The sequence below is a fragment of the Saccostrea cucullata genome, unplaced genomic scaffold, assembly GCF_032062105.1.
Source record: "Saccostrea cucullata isolate Sc308-1 unplaced genomic scaffold, CSIRO_AGI_Scuc_v1 ctg305, whole genome shotgun sequence".
Taxonomy (NCBI): domain Eukaryota; kingdom Metazoa; phylum Mollusca; class Bivalvia; order Ostreida; family Ostreidae; genus Saccostrea; species Saccostrea cuccullata.
In genome coordinates, this window is record NW_026938238.1 from 77,621 (window position 1) to 103,762 (window position 26,142).

The following is a 26,142-nucleotide window of genomic DNA, read 5'->3' on the forward strand; positions in this document are numbered from 1 at the left end:
TATATGCTTATTGGTAGTTACAACCTTTGACCCTGTTATTTGTAACTTCAATGGAAAAGATGTGTCTGTAGACTACACTTGTGTGTTGTGATACATCGATCTTCCTCCCAAGATGCATCAACTGGACAGGTTTCAGTGTACAAGATCCAGAAATTACCTGGATGTGTTTAACCCATTGTTTCAAAAGAGACCAAGTTGATCTTCTATAGGTTTGCTACACACTTTCCTAACAAAATGCATTATGTATCGATATAAAATACAAATGAACTAAGTAACCTTATTTTGTACCATTCCCTAAAAAATGCATCAACTAACAAGGTTTGAGGCTCAGTGTGCAATACAAGTACATAACCAAATGGTGTGTCTTAATCAAGGTACCAAATGACCTAAGTACTAGAGACCTCTGTAACCTCAAAGAACAATGAAAATACATTTATCAAACAGATTTTTTTTTATTTTCATCACTTTCTGTACACGTGGCATATTGCACATAGAAATAAAGAATCAACAATGGTCAGAAAACTCACAGTCATGCTCACAATAATAGCACATATAATGTGGGAAATATTTCGTCACATTCAGAGACTCAGATTTACCATGGCAGATACAAGTCATTTCACTTTAATTACTGTATGTAATTTTGTGTGAAATACCATACTAAGAGTAGTTTAAACTTTTTTTCAATGCAGACAGAGAAAAATAATGTTGCGATTGTGTATACACTACATTTTTACAACAGACATCAATTGTTCATGAATATTTTAATTTAAAAAAATATCCGTCATGAAGATCTTAATAAAAAATTTGAGATCAAATACTCATGAGAATCGGGAATTTTATCTGTACTAAATATAAAGTTACTTTGACTTGTTAATGTTTTTAATATCTCAACAATTAATACTGTTAATACTGGAAATTTTCTTACAAGCATTTGTTCTAAAACGTATTTTTCACTTTAGACCATTTTTTTTAAAATCATGGCATAACAGCGACATCAAAATTTGGTTTAAAAATACAAGATTTCAAACAATAGTGTTGACATTTCAATATGAGGAATACTGTAGAATAAAGTGTAGAAGAGTAATGCCCAGTCTATAATTGAATAATAAAAAGATGTAACTAAGACTTAAATGACTGACAAAGTCATACAGACCAGTAGAGTGACACACACACATAATAAAATAGCCTAAAAATTTCTCGACTTTTGAATGTGTAGTGAAAATGTGATCTGCATCTGGTACACACTTTCATAGTTTTTACATTTGACTTTCATTTCATTTTAACTTATCAGAAAACTTGTATATTAATCCAAAATAATTTTTTTTTTATTTGATAGTTCTCTGGACAAATTTGAGTCATACTAGAGAGAAACATGTAAATTGCAAGTTTAACAAATTTATTACAGTTAGAGTTAAGTAAATTCACAGGTCCCCAGGACTTAACCATTGTAACCAAGTTTTACTGTATCATGTCAAATAATTGTGCCAACAGATTGATTCAATGATTACTATAAAGTGTCCTCTCATACTAAAACTTCTATACTCAGACATTTAATAACATCTCAACATATCAATCCATTATTCAATTTTTAAGTCCATTGTAACAAAGATGTAAATGATTGTAGATGCACATGACACACACACTCTATTCCTCTACTTATATGAGGTATCACAGCATGCTTTTAAGTGTGCACTCTTCATTCCTATCAATGTTGAGAAAAAGCAGCTACTGGAATAGGACCCCCCCTCCACCCACCCCCCCTATCAATCTCCCACAGACATATAAATCAACATGGAGGTATCTTCAATCACACATGCCCAGACAAGTCTGATATTGCATGATGGGTACAAAGTTATGAAACACTACATGCATAAATAATGACGATGACGGACAAAGTAAAGCATTGCTTTGCTGTCGCAAGGAAAACAGTCAACTGGTGAGCTATCTAGACATTCCTATATGTAGCTAAAAATTTAATTTCAGTCACCATCCTTCAGATAATCAGAAATACAAAGTTCAATACATGTATAATAAAAAAAAAAAGGACATTTAACCAGTTCTTAAATTCCAAAATCCACAAGACTTTGAAATCTGCAATGTCAATGGTAGCTAAGATCTGACTGTCTATAATACATGTATCAATTTAACTGCATTACTGTAATAGCCCCTTTTCCAATTTTCTATGTAATATATCTGTACATAGATATTTGCAATTAAGCATAAATCACTGATGCATAAATCCATTTTCTACAATGATATTCTCCCCTCCAGTAATGCCTTCGAAATATTTCCCTTTGGTAGATGCACAATTTATATGTTTATTTCTATTCTTGCAAACAAGTTACGCTTATTGATATAGGCAGACTGGCAAGCCCCGTTTCCAATTTTTTTTAACCCAGGGTGAACATTGAACTTTTTTACTCTGTTTCATGAAGGATGATGTTGAATAAGATGGCTTACTGAATTTTGCGGTCAATATTTTGAATTTGTTAAAAAAAGAAAGAAATTAAAATACATTTATCTTAGGATAAAAAATAAGAAAAATGATATGTACAAATAATAAACTATATGGTAATAAATAATAACACAGTCATTATGCTTTATCCAGTGTCTACATATAATAATATAAAAATGTTTCCATGGTGATTTCTATAAGACTACTGACCCTAGAGAAGAATGAATGGTAGGTCTACATTATAATGATAAAAATGCACATCGTGAAGTCATTCAGAATTATCTACCACTCCCTATACATTGCTAATTAATGGTCATGGCGCAATATATCACATTTGCATAAAGGTTTTAAATGTTCTGCAGACATGCTCTTTGGAAGAGCAGTGTCGTATGAAAATTAAGGAATGTCATTGTAAAGCACTTTCATTCTCTCATGTCCACATGTTCATCCTTGTCATAATACAAAATAAATATTTTAAGTTTGAAAAATAAACTAAAATTTTTGTTTTACATACATGTATAACAAAGTTTCTAATAAAAAAAAAAGCAGCAACAAAGGATTTGGAAAAAAAGAACCTCATATTTGGACAGAGTAAAAGGGTGAAACCTTTTCAAAAAAATATTACAATTCAATTAAAAATTTAAATCAACATCTGTTATATTTACTTTGAGCATTTTTCACATGTAAAATGCACACTTTTCTCACACAACTCTGGAATGGAATCGGATGAGGGTGAAAAGCATGAATTAAATAAATAACAATCATTGAACATACACAAAATAAAAGCACTTAGGAGTCCATATCTGTCATGTCCCTACAAGTTGTGCTTGATTCACATTCTTTATCTTTATAGAACATCAGGCATGAAAAAGGACCACATTTGGGAGAAAAAAAAGTTTGGTCATATTTAGATTGGGTACAAGAATTAATTAATAAACTTTCTTTTGGAATTCCTCCTGTGTCTTTTTGAACCTGATGACCTGGATAACTACTAGACTGTGTCAGATATTAATTATCACAGTATAAGAAAGACGTGGTTCCAGATGAGTGATTAGGCGGTGAACACAGAGTCCACGCTCCGAGACAGGTGGACAGGATGGGAGGGGCTCCGCACCAGACGTTTCTTTGGGAGCCTCTCTATCGCCTTCAGGAGGTGCTTAAATTGTGGTCTGTCGTCCGGCTGGTACGTCCAACAGATCATCAGAACATCCTGTGAAAGGGAAGTCAATCTGATTATACTAAAGCAAATGGAAATAACTCTAAAAGATTTTTTAAATTAGATTTTATTTTGAAAATAAACTAATATAAGAATTTTCAATATCATCATTAACATTTCAAATTCTTCTTAGTGTGTAATGGCTTTTACAATTTATAGAATTTGAAGTAAATCATTGTCATATTTATCTACAAAATATTTCCCTGTAGAAAATCTATATGTTTAAGGCCAAAAAAAAAAATATCTCTTTGCCTCTGATCCTTTTTATTGAAAATCATCATTTTTTAGGGTTTTGTACAATGTAAAAAGCTGCCTCATCATGTTTTAGGGGCAATAAAAAAGAAAAAAATGCCTCCCTCCCTCATCATCATTTTAAAAATATATACATGTATATTTAGAATCTATCCTGCAGTTTTATTTCAAAGTCCACCAAAATATTTCTAATAGAGCAAAGAAAATAAAAAGAAGATAAATGCAATCATGTCATAAAATGCAAAATCATTCTTTTAATTTGATACATTTTAAAACCTGTATGATCCAAGAGCAACTTTGATTAAGAGCATTTTAACTGCAATATTGTAGCCCTCTCTGATTTTTTTATGGTAAGAGTATATTATCTTTGTTCTTAGCTTCTGAAACTTTCATTATATTGGCATACTGGAAATTTAGCACATAACTGTAAGCTATGGTCTAGAAGAAGAGCCATCTTCAATGTTTACATACATGATGTGCATATTTTCAAATTGGTTGATTTCATATCGAAGCCTTATTGTCAGTGTGTATTAAAGGTGCATGAAGATAATAAACTTTCACAAAAAACCTATACTAAATACTTTTCAAAGCTGGATTTCTTTGGGTTTATTAAGCTAATTCACACCAACTTTGAATTAAGCACAATTACACTCTGTATTCCTTTAAAGAAAAAGTAATAATGTTGTGTTCTATTGTGAACCACCATCAATGTTCTTCTTCCAGAGTTTCCTCAGGCTGAATTATATGTAATAGAGAATTTGAACATCTGTGCCCTTTTACACTGCAGACTTATATATAACCCATATATGGGTAAAATATCAAAAAAGAACAAATCTAAATGAAATATTAAAGCACAAGTCAATGCACATAGCAGGAAAAAATTACAAGATACCACATCAAACTAATTGGTAATACAAAACGTGCTTACACATATAATATATAAGTGATGTCAGCAATTTAAAATCACACAAGTATAAAATCAAAGGCTACACTACAAAATGCAAAATAAACAGACATGGAAAGTTAGAATAAAAGAAAAAATACTGCAGATCTGATGCTCTGCAGTAAAATATGGTGGAAGTTAGAAAATCTCTACCCCCTTCCTGCTACATGTAACAGTATCTAACTTTTCAAGGTATATACACTCCACACATTTTGGTGGGGTAGGAAGTTCGGAGATTAAGGGCATGCAGCATGCTTTAGACTGTAGGGTGGGTTACATGACACCGTATTAGTCCCTACCCTAGGGGCCTGGCACCCAGGACCACTGGATCAGAGGAACGCCTATAATTAAAGGACTTGGGCGGAATCCTAGAGGACAGTTTGCGAATGTGTTCAAACAACTGATTAAATTCGGGTCTATCAGAGTGTTTGAACGACCAGCAATAGCAGAAAATATCCTGTAAAGGAGAAAATGATTAGTGTGAAGATTGACCTGCTTCACATTGGTCAAATGTGTCACCTGTGTTCTATTCCTTCCATTCCTCTTACCTATGTCCTGTGTAGTTAGGATAGCCGTAAATGTAATTTTACTTTGCTTTTTGATCAATATGAAATGAAGTTAAACTGCATGTATACTAATTTATTGAAATATGTGTTCCTATTATTCTTGAGAAAAAAGGCTTTTTACACATAATCCTTGTACACTGTGTGTGTACTCTGAAACAATATCTTCTGATGAAAAGTTACAGCCAAGACTGAAGTACTTGTGAAACTGGCATACATCACAAATATAGCGCAGTGCATGCAAAACTGTTGTCACAAATAATGCAAATGGGGAAAATATGAAAGCACTGTCTCTGCAGGTGGAAAATTAAGTCAGATGTCATGGTCATGGGGAAAACAGTCATTATGTTATGAAAATGTCTTGTCACAGATAATGCATATGTAAAAATATCTCTCATCAGAAGCAAACATTGACATGTAGGTCAAACTTCAAGACCACTGTCACAAGATAAAATACGATAGTATTCCTGAAAAAATGTTTTACCTGTGAAATAATAAAACCTGATTTTCCCACATTCAAAATTTATTACCACTGAATGTAATTTTTTTTATCAAAGTAGGTCAAACTTTAAGGTCACTGAAACAAATGTGGAAATGCCTTGTCACATGTAATGCAAGTGTGAAATATAAAAGCCTTTTCTCTTCTTATTCAAAACCTATACCAATTTCCCCATGCTTTAGTGAAAGCGGGGGACAATGATTAATATGAGGAATAAAATAAGCCAATCGCACACTACCAGTACACAGGTGACACAAATCTTAACTGCATTTCTGTTTAAACAATTCTCAATGCAATATATTACTAGCAAGCAGCACAAGAAAAACAAAAAATGTGCTCAAAATTGTGAAATAAACAACAAATTATCCACACGTTTATGAGTACATAGCAATTACATTTAATAGCCAATATATATGGAATATGTTATTAAATTATGCTACAAAATGTATATGTAAGTATGCAAAAGTATCACAGATTTGACAAAGCTACACAAATATTGCCTCTGTAAAGACTAAATTCACATTATATATATACACACACTATTCAAAGCTGCAGCAAAACAAGTTGATGATGCAGAAAAATACTGACCTTGACCTCTTTTGATGCCATCACACTCCCCAGAGATTGTTTGATCCCTCTCCCTACTTGCCATATGATGCACTCTGGTGCTAAGTTTCTGAAAGGCCAATCACCTACTAGCAGCTCATACCAAATTGTGCTGTGGAAAAAAAGTTGTTTTTTTTTTTTAGAGAATATTACTTAATTAGGAGACCAAAATTTACACATGTACATGTAGCTTAACTTTTCACCAGTAATTGGGGTCAGTTCCATGTATGCAACTGTTATTGAAAGTCTAATAAATAACAAGTACCTGTATGTGATTCAAAAAGTTTAAATGAAATATTTACTAAACTTTAGCTTGTTTAATTCTCAAAAGTACATACCCAAATGCGTAAACATCGGACTTTTCAGAGAATGGTAGGTCCACTTTGGATCTCCCGGAATGAAGACACCTGATGACCTCAGGGGAGAGGTAACACAACCAGCCCGGGGAAATGTGGAGGCAGTCACCCTTCCTGTTATATATTTATGATCCAATCAAATTCCGTAACACACTGTGTATCATTTAACAATTCAATCAATTTTTTGTAGCATATAATGTATTTATAATCGAATCAAATTTCATGTAACATAATTATCCAAACATATGCTATAACGTTTACATAGAAAACTTAAAGTGCACATTTTAATTCTTTTATCGGAGAAATTCAAAAGGTAATCAGTTATATGTGAAAAAAATGAATACATGTAACCTGAACTTTTTATATACAGAAATGTGAATATCTATGAATAGAAATAATACCTGTTGCCATGGCATATTTTGGTGACACTAAATAATCCAAAATCTGTAATTACAACTTTGCCATTTTCCAAGAAAATGTTCTTTGTTTTTAAGTCTTTATGGATTATTCCTCTTGCATGTAGATAACCCATGCCCTAAATAAAAATTGATAAAGTTCTGTGTCTCTTTCCTTGATATTGTCATTTTTTTTTTAAAGAAGCACAAAAGTTGAAGCCCAAGAATGTCAATAAAATCACAGTAATTAGAATATCTCTGAGGATTCAAGATCTTAAATGAGATTCATATTTATGGACTATTACTCAAACTTAACCCACAAAAACCTACCTGTGCTATTTGTTGAGCTATCAGAATTGTTTTGTTCATGTTGAATTTTTCCCGAGCATTCGTCCGGACATAGGTATAGAGTGTTTGACCACTGCAGTAACTGTCAAAACAAAACAAAAAAGACATCAGAATCAGTACTTATTTCCCACCCATGCACAAACAACCTGGTATATTTGTTAAAGGATTTTTCCTTACAATAAACTGTTGTACAGATTTCTACATTGGTGTTTAGTTTACCTGGTAACTATGGCAAGCTGGGGTGGTTTCATACAAGCACCCATAAACAGTAACAGGTTTTCATGCCTTGTGTTCTTCAACATTGCCACCTTAAATTAAGAGATGAATTAAATATTTTTTTTGTTCCTGATCATCATCTTAGCAACAAATATTGAAAAGCTTTCTAGATATAAGTTTGTTGACAGCTACTTGAAAAGCTGGCTAAATATAACTTTTGAGAACTACTTTCTTGAAATATTTTGATCACTGATCCTTCAAATTCTGTAACAGTAATCCATTATCTCACAATTTTCTTACCTACTCTTTCCTGAGACTTTTTTTTTACCTCAAGCTCAAATATTAAATAATTGCAATCAGAGCTTATTTATTTGAATTACCTTGAATACGAATGTTATTGCTATGCTTAGTTATTTGATTTGATTTACCTCAAGTTTAAATGCTGAGAGCTGAGCTTGGTTGTTATCAGAGTCAGGGTCCATATGTAACATTTTAATGGCTACTTGACCATGCCATGTACCCCTAAAAACAAACAGACTAAACTGAAAATCTATGACTTATATGAATTAGAAAATAGGGCTGGTAATCAAATACAGAACTGCAAACTGGTTAACCGCAAGACATTCTGAATGATTAACCTATTTGTTATATCAAAATACACATTTTGTAGACATTCTTTTTTCAATTAAATTCAATTAAATTCAATTTATAGACCCCCCCCCCCAAATCCAACCGAGTAATCGGTCAACGGGTCATAAATTGCTATCCCTAGAATATAACAATCTATAAAATTTTAAAAGTTACATATGTTTATAAGTTTTTTTGTGAAGTAGAGTGTACATCTAAATCAGAGCAAAAAAAACCCTGATATCCAAGGGCAAAAAACGTGTATTTAAGTTTAATATTTGACTCCACAATACTTACTTGTATACTGTTCCAAATCGACCTGTTCCAATTTTATCCATTAAATTTAACTGTTCAAATGGGATATCCCATTCTTTTAACGTTACAGAAAGCTGCAAATGAATATCAATAAACAGTTTATAAATCTATGCACACAAACCTAAATATCTTTAATAAGATATATTTAATTTTGGTGTAGCAAGTTAAAAACTGGCATAGCTTTCAGAAAAAAAAAACTGAATCAGATATTCCAGTGCATACACAAATCTACACATATTCTTATTAACTATGAACATGATGAAGTTTTTCTAAATTCCATTAAGCAGTATGAGAGTAGTTGTGCTGAAAAGAATTAGACTGACAGAATGATGGAATGTTTCTTATTTACTTTCCTATGACTTTTTGTGGTGAGATATATATTATACATACACTGTTGCCGCGATCCCAGTGGTGAATAATGCCATCCTGACTGTCCATAGAATCCTCTCTCTCAAGAGTCTTCTCGGACGCATTGCTCTACAATATACAAAGTATTGAGTAAATACTTTACAACATACAAAATACAGAAAGATTATTCTACAACACACAGTTAAATTAAGAGTAAATACTCTAAAACACAAAAAATACAGAGTAAACACTCTACAGCATACAAAGACAAAATATGGAATAAAAACATCAAACATTAATTATATTTGTGTATTAATGCTAAGACTTGTGTTCAGATGAATAAAATTGTACAAAATCATTTTTGTGTACGCAGCTCTTCTCTATTACTTAATGAAATGGAAAGATTTCCTTTTCTGTTGAGCATTCTGTTGATAGTTTACTTTTACCTAGAGAACCCCAACTCTCTGATAATTCAAGCAATGGTTAGAGGCTCTGATTAATATGCACAATCTCAAGATACTGTAAAATCAAACATTTCGTTGGGTCAAATTTTCAAGGCTTAAAGGAAAAATATTGGTTTGTGGGGAACTGCTTTCATGCTTGGAGAATGTTAAGTAGTAATGCATATGAAAGTTTACATTTCGTGGTGGACATAAATTCGTGGGTCTCCCCATACCTTGAAAACAATGAAACTTAAACTAATATGAACACTAGTAATTTCAAAGTAATTATCTTTTACTTACATCAACTAAAGTTTTGTTGCTATCATCTGATGTATTAGTACCAACAACGTCTCTGAAAATAACAACAACAAAAAAGAAATATATAACAAAATCTACTCCCAGAAATCTTTCTTCTGTTTTTTTTTTTATTTCTAAACAAATGAAAATTAAGACCTAAGAATTGAAAATGAATCATTTTAGATGGTAAGATATTGAACTCCTGAAGTGACAAATTATAGAGTTGATTGCTTTTGTTCGCGATGCTAACTTTATGATTGACTTACTGGACACTTACTTTATGAATGACGAATTAGACACTTTGTGATCGACTAATTAGACACTTACTTTATGATCGACTAACTGGACATTTATTTTCTGATTGACTAACTAGACACTTAAATTATGACTATCTAATTAGACACTTACTTCATGATTAACTAATTAGACACTAACTTTATGATTGACTAATTAGACACTTACTTTATGATTAACTAATTAGACACTTACTTTATGATTGACTAATTAGACACTTACTTTATGATTGACTAATTAGACACTTACTTTATGATTAACTAATTAGACACTTACTTTATGATTGACTAATTAGACACTTACTTTATGATTGACTAATTAGACACTTACTTTATGCTGGACACTGACCTCCGACTGGACACAGAAGATTCTTTTCCTACAAAGACTTCTCCATCAGCACTGGATTTTACAATCTCTGTTAAAAGTTTTAACAAACACTGAATAAGTCATGAATATACTATACATTAACTTAAACATTTATGGTCATAAATACAGTATACAACATTTAACATTTAAAATTCATCAGGTTTTTTTTTTTCGATCTACACAGCTTACAACAGTTGAAATATCATACCTTAATTATCATTCTCACCTGGGTAAACAAAGGTTGTGGAGTAGTCCTGTGTGTTAGCGGGGGAGGGGGTATACCTCATTGTGGCAGGGGAGGAGGGGGTGGAAGAATTACAAGAGGAGGGATTTGAACCGGAATCTGTGTTGTGGAAAGCGGGCGCTGAACTGTTCTTATGGGGTTTTAAATGAATGCCATTTCTTTCTGCACTTGGACTGGGTGAACCTATAAAAGGATAATGTAAATAAAATTATATACTGTCCAGCAATTACGCAAATCTTACAAAATATAAATACATGATGTATATCAATTCTTGGTACTATGAATTAAAAAAAATTCTCTGAGTCATATAGTGTCTAGCAATTAGGGAAATCTTACTAAATATAGATACATGTACATCACTTATTGGTACTATAAATTAAAAAAAAAATCTCTCAGACTTTTTTTAATCTTAAAAGAAAAAGTCTTTTCCTTTCCACATATTCTGCTGATTTTAAAGATGAAATTGTTAAAAAATTCCACAAAATTTATTTCATTTTTCCCCCTTTTAATGAAAATTCAAGTCATCTTACATGCATCAACTATTGATGGAGCTCTCCCTTCACTGAATTATTCTTTCTTTTACTCAGATAATTTCTTACCGTCCCTGTGTTTATGGTCTAAGGAATAGAAATCTGGTAAGCACTGTGATGGTGCACGACTCGTACAGTCTCTGTGACACTTAAATCTAAAAGTCAAGGATAAATACATTACAGTAACAGACTCATAAGAGTCAGGTTAAAAGTATAGAAAAACCAGAAGTCTCTGTCGAGACTGAAGCTCTACTAGTTTGTACTTATAGCAAAGGAAGAGAAAAGTACTTAAGCAGTTGGAAATTGAAACTTTTCGACAGCAATAGATAGAAAAATGATCCTTGATTCTCTTTATGTTCTTAGTGCAGTCTACTTGCATGCCACATTTATATTATAATCAGACTAAAATTGTATTTGGAGTAGCATTTTGAAAGAATTTCACAGAAATTTCTATTTTTAGTAACAGGGCTCGAGCTGTGATTCGCCATTGTCGCCAATTGCGAATTTTTTTCAAAAGTGGCGAAAAGAAATTCATAAGTGGCGAAAATGAATTTATTTTTTAGATGTACCATGTACAAAATTTGTGTAGTCCTGGTTAGCTCCTTTGTTTATTCAATGTACACAGATAAGTCCCTTTGTTTACTTAATGCAGCAGAGGTGTGAAAACTGAAACCTACATGTAGGAAATCACGTCTCACTTGAACGAACAGAGCTGACTAGGTAACTAGCCCGGAGCAATAAAGGGTTACATAATTGCTTGAAATAATATAATTTGGATTAAACAAAAGGGGGGAAGTGTTATTAGGAGATGAAATTAGTAAATAAAAGATTTTTATCAACAAAATCTGGATCTATGTAGATCGTTTTTTTTAAACCGAAAGTAGGGAAACATGACGAAAATTGTAAAGAATGGCTTCAAATTTTACCTACTGAAAATTGAAAAATGTGTACATCAATATATCATTAACTTACAAAGAGTGAAAAAGAAATTGGTTTGGAAACATATTTATCTTCAGTAGTTTAGTTAGTAAATTACACTGAATTATATTTACAATAACATGAGCTTGCATATTAAACCCTGGTCAGGAGTCTCCAAGTTTAAAAAATGTCATATTTTTACTAGGTCTATCCCCCCCCCCCCCCCCCCCCCCCTTCCCAGGCGAAAAAAAATATAATCAAGAGAACTTTTCTGTCAAGAGTTGGCTGATATCAATACAATATTAAATTAATTGTGTAATTCCAACATTATTATTTTTTTCTTTTTTTAAATGGATACTACCATAAGCTTTAAACATTACAATTTTAAAACAATGTCAGTGTCAGATAAACATAATAAAAAAAATTGAATAACAAAAAGTCCATTGCATTGTCGTGAAATCAGATGTAAGTATGCCTTTCCTTAAAGCTTGTGTCGCGAAAAGTGGCGAAAAATATTTTCGGTCCAGTGGGAGCCCTGTTTAGTAACCACGGCAACACAGTTCATCGAAATCAAAAACAGATAAATAGAATTATGTATCTTATTGTAGTCAACTTGTGTGCCAAGTTATATTGAAATCAGACTAAAACTGTAGAAGGAGTAGCATTTTGAAAGAATTTCACAGAAATTTCTATTTTTAGTAACCACGGCAACAACGTTCATCGAAATCAAAAACTGATATACAGAATTGTGTATCTTAGTGTAGTCTACTTGTGTGCCAAGTTATATTGAAATCAGACTAAAACTGTAGGAGGAGTAGCATTTTGAAAGAATTTCACAGAAATTTCTATTTTTAGTAACCACGGCAACACCGTTCATCAAAATCAAAAACCGATACACAGAATTATGTATCTTAGTGTAGTCTACTTGTGTGCCAAGTTATATTGAAATCAGACCAAAACTGTAGGAGAAGTAGCATTTTGAAAAATTGTTTACAGACAGACAGACAGACGGACGGACGACGGACGCATTACTATCGCATAAGCTCTTCTGGTCTCTGACCAGTAGAGCTAAAAATTAACTATCTCAGATCAACTTTTACATGATAAATTATATTAATAATTCCTAAACAGAATTTGACTTATTTTTCTGTTTTCAGAATATCATTTGATTCAAATGTTTCAATTTTAGCTCTTCAAAATGTGTTTCAAATAAACAAAATATCAAAATACAAATACTTTACATATAAATGTATTACACAAAACTATTAACAACAATGAATTCTGTGAAATCACTTAATTTCGTGTGGATTTCATTTTTATTGTCTTTGTTGTTTGAATAGACCCCAAAATACATGTTATCCACAATATTTAAATTTTAAATAAATGATAACTTAATACTTAAAATGTATTCCTCAACTGACCCCACCAAAATATGTGATTTTACAGAACATGTATACATGTACAATATTTTCATAATATCCAAACATGAACACCTCAGCTAAAAAAAAAAACACAGCTGTACATTTGTGCATATTTACATGAATAAGTTTCCTCACTACATTCAAACTGAACTCAGTAGTGCACTAACCATTGTGCCAGAGAAACTAAAATTTCTTGATCAAGTGAGATTACTTATGCTCATATAATACTCAGGTAATTAAGGGCTGTCAATGATGGGGTCCATATAAAATATTGTTATACCCTTATAAATATAGCTTTCTATATATTTATTACTAATAAAAAGTCCAACAAAAGAAATGTTTATTACATCGGTCTAACAATTTTACTGTTGACTGGCCTGCCGGTCCAACATAAGAATTGTTAGACCGCAACGTCACAAGTGATTAATCATCGTTAAATATCGGCAACACTGAAATAGCCGAAGTTAAGAGCTGCAAGAGTTGTTGCTAACAGCAAGGTAAGGAAGAAGGAAAGAGTATGTTTTGTGATAAATAATTTTTGTGATACATTGTATGATAAAAATATAATTAATTTGGTTCTTTTTCAGCTATTGTTTTACCTTTACTGTAGTTCCATGTAAAGTAATTGATAACATAGTGTGTATTGATTAAATCTTAAATGAGCACTGAAGGGTATAACAAAACAGTTATAGACTGGGATTTGGGCAACATATGATTTGTTGGACCTGAAGGTGAAAATGTTGCCCTTGGCCTGCGGCCTTGGGCAACATTTTCACCTTCAGGTCCAACAAATCATATGTTGCCCTCATACCCAGTCAATAACTGCATATTCTCCAACTTTAAATGCTTTGTTTTAATATCAATACAAAATTACATACATGAAGACTAATTCAAACAAAGTCACAATTTAACCACCAGGTCAGACAATAAGCTTCATGTAGAATGACAGGGAATGACAATATACTAACAGTTATCTGACAATTACACTACCCAAGCCAGCATATTACAGTGTCATATCTGATTTAAAATTACATTTATTTTGAAAGATCACTTTATATACATAAAAACTTGATTTCTTTCTTTCCCCCAGCAAGCACACAAAAGCTCCAATTTTCATTGATAAATGCCTAGTATTGTTAAGATGGTTCATCACCATTTGTTAGCACATTTCAACAAATTAGTACCACCCATCATGACTTAGCACAGGGCACCATAACTTACTTGCAAATTTTACAGGTCTTTCCCATGAAGTAAATCTGCTTTGAACAGACTTCACAGGTACCACTCATTATGTAGCCTTTCTTAAATCTAGGATAAAACACAACACAAAGTGAAACTAAAGACACAACACATAATGTGAGGGGGTGTGACTTTATACAGGTAAAAGTAGTGGTCATAAAAAAGTTTTAAAAAATATACAACCACAACATTTTCTGACACTATCAATATGTAAAATGTTATCATTCAAACTATTTACAAGCCAAATTCAGCTTTTTTTGCTTTCAGTAAAATCTGATAAACATTTAGAATGTTTTTTATTCAAAATACTTACTAGGTAAACTCATCTTTTTTTGCTTTCAGTAAAATCTGATAAACATTTTACACATCTGAGGTCTGACAACATGGATTCTATTTTGACAACAGTTAGCTCCCTTACTTGCACACTTTACACTTGTATCCAAGAAACATTTGTTTGTGACAGAAGTCACAAGTCGTGATCTTAAAAGTGTTTGATATCCTACGACAAGGCAAAATTCACAAATAAGAAATGCATAAACAAGCATTATCATTAAAATGGTGTTCTTGTTAAAATATATGCATTTTACACTTTTATTTTACTTTAACACTTCTATTACACTTTTGTATTCTGTATATTAACCTTATAGCACAAGAGAATTAATGTTTATCCATACTACAAATTAACCATCCTAAACTTAATCATACATGAATAACATCAACTAAAACTCAATCTGAATTAAATACCAAATGTCACGAAAAATTCTCAAACCTGTGAACAAATTTAGGAGACCGAGGAATACTGAGGTTAGCTGAAAAAGAAAAGAAATACCAGTATTACAATAAACCCCTGCTAAAGTACATATAGAACTCTGAATGCACCTAAATCTACCACAAACTGAAAACTGACTATATTATACAGTTTATTTTATGTATTATAAAACATATCTGAAGTATGCTGACAATTACAAACTATGATTACAAGTACCTGAATAATGTAGAGTTGTAAGGGGTGGAGGTTTGTCATGATTCAATATGACATGCTTATATAAATTTGGGGGTAATGTCACTGTGTAATGTTTGACTGTGCACAACAGTTTTGTCACTCATTGTCTAGGTATCAGAGGCTTGTAACTGTGGGGTCCTACTTTGTAAGTATTCTAACCAAACAAGAATATACCCCGTAAAGTTTTTGAAAAAAAGTTCTGTATACATATTGTCTAGAAAAAAAGGTAGAGGTTTGAATTGGGACTTTTCATTGGATGGTCTTCAAAGTTGGGAATGTCTATAATGATTTGAGACAGTTCTTGATACTTACTAAGTATAACCAAGAGGTTTGATAAGGAGTTTTTCATTGGACGTTTATCAATGTTGGGGAATGTCTGCAATGATTATGAGATTGCTCTGTATTCTCACTATCTAGGTATGGGGGGGGGTTCCTCATTGGACAGCTATATAAGTGACAGTTCTGTATACTCACTGTCTAGGTATGAGGGGGGGGGTGTTCTCATTGGACGGCTATATAAGTGACAGTTCTGTATACTCACTATCTAGGTATGGGGGGGGGGGGTCCTCATTGGACAGCTTTATAAGTGACAGTTCTGTATACTCACTATCTAGGTATGAGGGGGGGGGGTGTTCTCATTGGACAGCTATATAAGTGACAGTTCTGTATACTCACTATCTAGGTATGAGGGGGGGGGTGTTCTCATTGGACAGCTATATAAGTGACAGTTCTGTATACTCACTATCTAGGTATGAGGGGGAGGTCTGTGAGGGTGATGGGTGGGGGTCCTCATTGGACGGCCTTCTGACCACGTGTGTGTTGTCCAGCGTCAGATCTGGTCTTTTCCTTCTCCTGTTGTTATAAATGCAATTACTGTCTGTTAAACACTTAATATTTTTAAATACAAATAACATTTTCTAGCTAATTATATATTTTGATAATTAAAATTAAGCCATGGTTTAGATTTTTACTACAATTTTTCATATTTCTAAGCTAAATCATGCCTGAAAGTTAATTTCTTGTGCTCTTTAATTTACTTGTACAATGGACATGAATGGAAATGAAACAAGTCATTTCTGAGTGAAAAGGATTAAAAAAGATATAAATATTGTGTTGACACTAAATACTGTTAAGTTTACACTTCATATCCTTGTTATGGGTGAGATATTGACCCAATTCTGTAAATAAGAGCTTTTTTTCATTAGGAGGACAATTTAGGAGCCACTCAACTATCTAAATTCTAATTTAGTTTAAATTAACAAATTATCAAAGCAAATTAATAATTTACAAGTCACAGCAACATGTAATACACATTAATACTGTTATCATTATAAATGAAATCTAAATACATAGTATTTGATATATAAAAGTTATGGCATACCCTCTGAAGTTTGGAATAATTAAGAAGTATAATTTAAAGGGGGAGAACCCAGTGTTGCTTTGTGTTGCAATACAAACAGTACATGGTTGACAGACATAGTGAATATGGAATGTGATGATTTCTTATTGACACAAAATGTTAATTACGGTGCAGATTTAGGTACACAGTGTACATATCAGTGAAATACGCTTCCTTTCTTTAATGCCTTACAATCTTAGAGCAGTTCAATTTTATTGCATCCATTAGAAAATAGTATTGGAAATGTGCATGTTTTCAAAGCATCTAGATTTAGAACAAGCTAAAGTAAAAGACTGTTCATTCCACTTGCAAATCTCTTTCTTATTATGTAAGTATAATAACTGATCTCTATTTTTATCAAGCAAAATTTTGCATCACAAGCTTGAAGTTCTCAAGCCATATTATAGCAAGACCAGAGAAACTCTTGCTATCTAAAAACTAAAAAAAAAATTATCAACTAAAATGATTAATGCGTAGACACATATAAACCTAGTACACAATTTCAAATACAAGATACCGTTAACAATACATTCCTCTGATAATATAGTAAGAATCCCCTCTTTATGTATTATAGGATATACTGATCAGCTGTAGTAAGAAAAGTTACTAGAAACTACAAGCCAAATAGTAAAATTCAGAAAACAATCAGCGAGATTTTAATGAGAAAAGAAGCGATGGTCAGACATTCCATGTTAATGATGCCTTAATTAACACACCACAAGTAACACTCACTCTTCCGAATAGGACTTAATCAGAGGCGGATGGGACGGTCTAGTAATTAAGTGTTTGTTAAATCTAAAAGACAAGAAAACACACCAAAATCAGCGCCGTGCAGCTAACCACCAGAAAAGGAAACAAAATTAAAATTCAAAGGAAAAAATAGTAACATGTGCGATGATAATCTACAATAAGCATGTTTGACAATATTAAAAACTTAAATGACATGGAAAATCTCAGACAAGGAGTTAACTCAGACACTGATAAAATCATGTATTTACAATAAATGATTTAAATGATATAGTCTGTCCCAAATTCAATAATGTTGCAAAGGCCTTCATTAAAAAGTATTGTTTTTTAAGCCCCCATCCCATATCATCTTTTTGTTGACTTTTTTCAAAACCAATGAAAAAAAATTCAAAAATTGACCTAAGTAACACTATTCTGGAAATATCAAATTGCTAAAATGTTCTGTTTCTTGTCAATTTTTCCCCCTCACCCCCTATTAATATATCCAGCAATCTGAAAAGCAACATTAAGTACATAGATCTGACATTTCTTGATAATGTGATAAAATGTAACACACATATAAATGTAATCAGCTGAAGCCAGCATTCTACACAAACTGAAAACCCTGGATCCACCTACTTGTTGATTCCATCGTATTTGTTGATTCCATCTACATCCACCACTTTGATGTGGAGGTTGGTATGTAGATTGGTGTAGGACTTGCTTGTTGTCATGGGGACGGTGGTGGGGGGACTTTTGACTTTGATCCTGCTGGGTGGGGTACTGGGGATCAGTGAATTTTGTGGTAGTGGTCTAACTGTTGGGGGCGTGGCTGGAGGGGTAATTCTGTAAAGAAAATGTTCACATCATCATGACACGCAATTTAATACTGTAAAATGAGAAAATGAAAGAATTTTTGTTCTAAAAATATTTTAAAATGCATATTTTTCATTTGGATATCATTTACGGCAATCTGTTGTTTACTGTGAATATTCATCAAAGACATAAGCAAAAACATGTGTGTTTGTGTGGGGGGGGCTTGCAAAGAACTATATTAACCAAGTACAGAATAGAATAGAATATTTATTCAACCAATTTGGGCCCACAGTGGAGCATACAGAACAGTGTCCAAAATCATCACAGTTATACATATACAAAACAGAACAAAACAAACATTGTATAATGAGTACAGTAATTTTGGGCACACAATTTAATTAATACTGTAAAATGAAAAAATGAAAGAATTGTTGTCATGGGACGGTGGTGACTTTTGTACTGACCTGTACTGGCGTTCCTGGTGGACCGGTGAGGGTGATGAGGGGGTGCTGTGAGGTGGAGTGGGGAGGAGTTGAGAGTTCTCAGATGAAGTGGAGGGACGGCCTGATGAGGGGTTGTTTGGGGAACTGTTGTACGGGCTACTGGAAGGTGACCGGTACTGCGTCCAGTGAAGTTCAATATCGCTATCAGCCAGACCTCCATGCTGTTCACGACCTGTAATATCAGCAACATTTTTTAAAATAACAAAAGGTTTCTTAGGGCAATATAACCTGTCCATTATTTGAGGTTTCTGAATGCAATATTATTTGTCCATAATTTGAGGATTCTGAGGGCAATATTATCTGTCCATAATTTGAGGTTTCTGAGGGCAATATTATCTGTCCATGATTTGAAGTTTCTGGGGGGCAACATCACCTGTCTATAATTTGAGGTTTCTGAGGGCAATATAACCTGTCCATAATTTGAGGTTTCTGGGGGCAATATTACCTATCTGTAATTTGAGCTTTCTGAGGGCAATAATTACAGTGGAGCCTCATTTATCCGGACGTTTTCGTTCCTAATCAATTTGTCCGGATATGTGAAGCGTCCGGATATCTGAATTACCATTTAAATAAGATACAATAACATTAAAAAATTATGTTCCAGTTAAAAATCGTCCGGATACTGAAGCATCCGGATATCTGGCGTCCGGATATCTGAAGGTCCACTATACCTGTCCATAATTTGAGGTTTCTGTGGGCAATATTACCTGTCCATAATTTGAGGTTTCTGGGGGCAATATTACCTATCTATAATTTGAGCTTTCTGAGGGCAATAATTACCTGTCCATAATTTGAGGTTTCTGGGGGCAATATTACCTGTCCATAATTTGAGGTTTCTGAGGGCTGTGTTGAGCTTGGTGATGTCCTCCTCTGCGGTATTAAATCGCTGGAGCAAGCTTTGTACCTCATCCTCAGACATTTGCAGTAACATCCCCAGCTTGATGTCCCTTTTGAGAATCTCCTAAACAATACAAACAAAAATTTAATTCCTAAGTTCTACATGATCTACCTTGTTGATGTTTTGTTCCTATTATAGTACATTTCATCAAAGACTTTCAAATTTCCTGTTGCTGAAATTTCTTGGAACGTGTAGTCCAATTAAGAAAACTTTTTTTTATCGTATCTACATTCATCTTAGTCAGTCTGATTTATATTGTAATTAATGAGTTGACATTATCATGATTAATAGATTATACAATCAAAGTGTATCATTAAGGGTCAGCAATATTCAAGTTCCCCAAAGACCAAAACTATTTCCCAAGGCAAAGGTGAGAGAAATAATGCACTGAAAAGTAAATATGTGAATAGTTTTTCTTCTTTATAGTTATTCTACTAGGAAAAGAATATTCTAAATCAAATCAAATAAAAATTTCCTCCACAATGAATACGTCTAAGATAGGTTTGAAACTCAAACTAAGGGTGTGGGAGTTTTTAGCCCACAAAAATGACAAAAAGGGACAAATATAAGTGGGATCTTTAAATATAAACTGCTTACTGATTCAATTTTATAAAAGTTTATTTTTTCATAATTTAACAACATCAGTGCCAAAATTAGAATGATTCTTTGAAGTTCCTTAAACAGAACTTGAACTCAAGTGGAATACTTATGTTTATAGTTGTAAAACATGTATAATGCACTCCTACATCCTTCTGAGTAACTATATTATATCCAAATATGGAAGGCAAGGGGGATTCTAATTTCTAAACATGTAGATAATGGCTTCCTGATCACCTTGAGAACATTCATCCGATATTCCACATAAAAAAGACTTAAAACAATCATGACAAGAAAATATTCTAAAAAACAGATTTGGCAAAGTTTATTTATCATAATAATTAATTATCTAGAAAGAGATCTCTCAGATTATCCTCTATGACGTTTTGCTGTCTACTTATTGCCAGATAGTATAGCTGCAGTTCAATTTTTTTAATGAAAGATACTTTTATTTTTCATTGCTGCTGCTAAAGTCTCTGAACTTAACCCCTCCTCCCTTTTCAAAAAATTATTTGGTTGTAATTCTCTTACTCATTTAAGTCTGTTGTATCCCAATAACAATTCACTTGATAAACAAAAACTGAACTGAGAGTTTTCTCAAATAATACAAACTTTATTCCCAAGATTTTCTCACATCACCTAGTTAAATATAGTAACATAGTTGTTATGTACCTGTACGGCATTTTCTGGGAGGCCCACCACCGTCAGCCATTGGTCAGTTTTAGGATAGCCAGACAATTTCTCCTGTGTGTTCTCTGGATCTACCTTTGTTGTCTGTACTAACTGTTTACTAAACAGCTTCAGCAACTTACTCTGAAATCAGACAAAAATGACTTCTAATTTGTGTGATACAGTAATGAAATGTTTAATCATAAAGTCAACAGGTAAAAAAAAATTGGATCAACCGGGATTTGAACCTGGGCCTCTCACATGCTAAGCGAGAAACTTTCCCCTCGACCATCAACAAACTTGATCTAACGAGGAATTAAAATTATTAAAGCCAAACAATAGGTCACATAAATATTGTATACAAGTTTACATCACGTTCTACATTGTTTTTTTGTAAAATTTTGACAATGATGTTAACGTGGTTGAGGGGAAAGTTTCTTGCTTAGCGTTGTCAAAATTTTACAAAAAAAAAAACAAGTGTGTCCAGTTTAGTCTCTTCTAAACATTTTGACTTAAATATTAATAATGTTAGGCATCTTCTTTAGGCAATAGGGAGTTGACATGTAGAATTTAATTGCAAAGTTCAAAGGCCTCTTGAGTATCACTTGGAAATGATAGTATTACAGACAAACAGAAATAGAGCAAAACTGAGCAGGGCAGGGGGACACTGGGAGTTATCATCATGGTATAAAATTTAATTGCAAATAATTTTATTCTGGTTGTAACACTGTATTTGATTGGATAAAAAATTTACTTCATATCGTATAAAATGGGTTGCCTACGTCACAACGACTTTCGTCAAAAACGTATCAATCCGCCTTACGTTACATTCAAATTTTGTACAAATTGAAGTCATTTTGTTAGAAAAATCACCTTTTTTTCTTACATCAAATGAATGAAAATTAAATTATAAGGAATGAATTCAATAGCTACCCATTTTATACGGTATAAACTGGGTTGGAACAGTTTACGCTTTTTTATAAACCGCTTCGCGGTTTATAAAGCGTAAACTGCCCCAACCCAGTTTATACCATATAAAATGGGTAGCTATTAAATTCATTCCTTAAAAACTCAAAAGCTTCTTCAGATAATGCGCGTAAATAAGTTTTACACACCAAAGAAATGTATGAAATATGAATTTACCACCTTTACCTTTGACCTTTTGACCTCAAAAAAGACAAAATTAACTTTCAGTTAGGAATTTTCTTTTCTTATAAAGGGTTAAAATGAAACCAATAAAATTTCTATGTTCAACTAATGAGAATAAGATAATTCTTGTGTGATATCAAGAAATAATACTAAGCAAGTGTTAGATAGCATTATTATAGCACATTATTTAAACAAGATGCAGTGACTAACAGTATATGACAATGAATATAATGTGTTAATTGGGTAAATAAATGTATATATACTAAACAATGCATGTTCTGTTGTGATTGGGGACAAAGGTTCACACATGGTAACATCACACTGAGCCTAGCTGTCATTGTTCACCATTAGTCAGATTCACACACTTGTTTACGACGCCCTTCTAGGAAGTGAATCTTCTGAACAATACTGATGCTATAAAGTAGGGCAGTAAAACAATCTAGGACCTACGTACAAATTTGGTATTAATAATTACATGTAAGTCTCACACAGGTAACTAATGTTAAATGGCTACTGGTGTGTGGTGTGAAGCCTTCTGTGTTTATTTGGAATTCCTGTGAAAGGAATGCTTGGAATGTGTCATTTAAATATATCAACCACAAAAAGACCTGCCCTAGTCAAGGCGACAGTACTCAGGTGTCATAATACCCATGTCAACACAATAATGCTGGCAATGAGAACTCAGATATATAGCTGCAGAGTAGACTTAAAAGCTCTCAGAAATATTTCTGATTTCACAATTATTAGTCATTACGACAATGGATCACAGCAAAGACATTATCTAAGTTTAACTTTATAAATATATTGTATAATATTACATGTCTGTGCTGATATTGAAATGAAAATATGAGCATTAATATGATGATCAATATATAAGTACAGCCCCCCCCCCTCCTCCTTTATGGTACCCCTGACCCTGGGGCCTTGAAATTCACAATTCTTTAGTATTTTCCGCAATTATGATTATTATTTATATTTGCAGAACTTTGCCAATAGAATAAATTCTCAAAACGAAACTGCAAAATATGCTTACAATGTTGTTAATCACAGACATTTTCAATCACAAAAATACCCATTAATAGGTATTTACAATTAAGAAAAATGGACATTCTCCTAAAACAATTGCATTTTAATTATGATTTTTCTCAGAAAAATTTCTAAAAGAAGTTTTCATCATGCAATAAAGTGCGACTATGAACATTTATCTATATACATTATACACGTACATTTTACTTTAAAAGCTTGCAAGTTAATATTGCAATGATTGCATAAAACAGTGAAACCCCCCCCCCCAAATCAACACATTCAACTCCCTGTTCAAGCTTTACTTTTTTCAATTTGATAGACATGATATGTTTATGATATGATTCTTGACACAGATTTAATAATATATGTACATCTGTATGCACAAATCACATTTGTAAACAATGCTTACTATTTACCTTATAAACCAGTAATGTCAGTTATGTCATTATTAGGCAATAGCAAGTTTTTTTTCTCTCTGTTTAGCATCCATGTGCACATTAATTGGTTGCTGACACCTCAGACCACAAAACACACATGAAATTATATAATATTAATACATGTAATTAAATTTTTGGATGGAATGACAAGACCATTATGACAATTTTGGTATTTACATTGAAGAATTCAGTATTATCAAGAATCCTGCAAGAAAATAAATATCACAACCTTAAATTACACTAACTGATCAAGAAAATCAATGTAAATGCATCTACATGAATACTGAACAAATTTTTACAATTTTGAATTCTTTTTTTCCTTTGAATTAAAAAAAAAATGCAATTTAAATTTCATATTAAGGGACAGGGTACCCTTAGGGACAGATATAATATTAAGACAGGTAGAGTGATATAACTACTTCCTACACTTCCAATACCAGTCACTATAACATTACATATGATTACCATAGTAGGTCAATATGAAGTGTTATATAACAATATTCACTTCAAATCAAATAAAACTGTATATACCCACTTATGCACATGAAATACTGGTCCAAAGTGGTGTCAAGTACTGTGTCACATGTCAATCTGTATCATCTGTTTATACCTATACTTTTGGCTTATTCAACAAAAAGTCTTTTGGACTTAAATCTATGCGAAATTTAGAGAACTCGAGAAAACATATATTTTATTATCAAGAAAAATTCTAAATGTAGTAGATTGAATAATGCTGAGAACAGAAGAAATTCACCCCAACAGCGTGCAGAAAATCTTGCACCGTAAATTGCACCTTTTTCTCATTACAGGATCTGTAGCGTTATGGTCAAAGACTAATATATAAAACTGCAAGACTACAGTTCTGTAGCTACATGCTATTGCACTAGCTTGGGCTTGTGGGTTAAACCTGAAGTTCAATTTGGTTGAGCTCTGGACTGGCAAGCCAGAGGTCCAGGGTTTAAATCCAATTCAGGCTCAGAAGTATGTCTCTGCTACATTTGGTACCCACATTCGATCCGACTGGCTATTTTCAATGGCATCCCAAAAGAGATGGACATCTCAATCTCTGGAGGGGGGGGGGGGGGGGGGGGGGGGGGGGGTTGGAAATATATATTGCATCCTACTAGATTAGGCTAGTGAGCTAACCCTTCACTTAAAACAGTAGAGCACTTGTCTGGGGTCCCAGATTCAAATCAATGCTGAGGCACAAACATGTCTCTGTCACATTTCCAAGAACTAAGTAGTGGCAAGGAAAATTTCTTTCCTTCACTTTTGAAGCAACAGTGCATTTCCTATCTGAACAGCTAAAGGGTTTCAGGATTACTTGTTGAAATAAAAGTATTCTTTTCCCCATGATCAGACCTCAAGACCATAAACTGAAAACAGATTAAAGTCAAAATTTTGAATTTTCATATCTCGATTTTTATATAAAGTATTTGTAAGTCTGTTCACAATTTATGGTCTTGGGGCCAAATCCTGGTCATTGGCAAATAGAAACCTGCATGTAAGCCAATTTGATTTTCTGCTTGAAAGAGTATAAAACTATTTCTTTACCCGAGCATGCATTTAATCGTTTAATGGTGTTAAACTCAACATGAAAAAAAAATACACTTCTGGAGTATTTGTCAAAACCCAACAAAAAAATCTGCAAAATATTTAGGCTAACACCTCCCATAATCCATATCTTTAACAAGTGTAGCTACTCAGCCTACTGCACTGCTTGTTTTGTGTCTAAAATTCAACCTCTGTACTCACTTCTTGCTCTCTTATTTCATTCTGTGTTAAATCATTTGTGGCTGCACATTCATTTCGTAAACCTAGTAGCAGTTTGGCAGTGCTATCTATCATAGTTTGTATGAATTCCACATTTTTCAAAGTTTTCTCGACGATTTCGTTTTCTGCGTCTGATGAATCGGACATTTTGTCACCTAGTTATCGATATATACTGTTTCTGTACATACTGTCCGACAGTTTGAGACATTTACAATTCACGTCATCATTTGGATAAACATCAAACACTGAAGTCGG

At 32.9% G+C, this 26,142-nt stretch overlaps 1 protein-coding gene across 5 annotated transcripts; it reads right to left on the reverse strand.

Annotated features, from left to right (window-relative positions):
* Positions 1–432: 432 nt before the first annotated feature.
* Positions 433–26,082, reverse strand: LOC134249689 (kinase suppressor of Ras 2-like). Of its 5 annotated transcripts, none has more exons than XM_062732019.1 (23): positions 25,870–26,082; positions 21,506–21,646; positions 20,155–20,299; positions 19,300–19,510; positions 18,659–18,865; positions 18,026–18,088; positions 16,637–16,746; positions 15,661–15,700; positions 14,874–14,960; positions 11,383–11,468; positions 10,766–10,966; positions 10,522–10,588; positions 9,883–9,934; positions 9,182–9,268; positions 8,774–8,865; positions 8,278–8,371; positions 7,853–7,941; positions 7,616–7,715; positions 7,292–7,425; positions 6,873–7,004; positions 6,517–6,646; positions 5,166–5,323; positions 3,523–3,665 (listed from the first exon to the last, which is right to left on the reverse strand). In XM_062732019.1, exons 1-23 carry the CDS (start codon positions 26,032–26,034, stop codon positions 3,656–3,658), a joined length of 2,601 nt encoding a protein of 866 aa, XP_062588003.1. In that variant the 5' UTR covers positions 26,035–26,082; the 3' UTR covers positions 3,523–3,655. The 5 variants fall into 5 exon arrangements, with proteins under 5 accessions (XP_062588002.1, XP_062588005.1, XP_062588003.1 ...); XM_062732017.1 differs by having other exon boundaries at positions 10,504–10,588; XM_062732018.1 differs by lacking the exon at positions 5,166–5,323 and having other exon boundaries at positions 433–3,665; positions 10,504–10,588.
* Between the last annotated feature and the right edge of the window lie 60 nt (positions 26,083–26,142).

What these genes read in the sequence shown, in the direction of transcription:
- LOC134249689 (XM_062732017.1), bottom strand. Translation starts at nt 26,034, where the DNA reads ATGTCCGATTCATCAGACGCAGAAAACGAAATCGTCGAGAAAACTTTG. An exon ending in AGACCATAAACACAGGGACG is followed by an intron (nt 10,967 to 11,382) that starts GTAAGAAATTAT and finishes ATCCTTTTATAG; the next exon opens with GTTCACCCAGTCCAAGTGCA. An exon ending in CACAACCTTTGTTTACCCAG is followed by an intron (nt 10,589 to 10,765) that starts GTGAGAATGATA and finishes AACTTTTAACAG; the next exon opens with AGATTGTAAAATCCAGTGCT.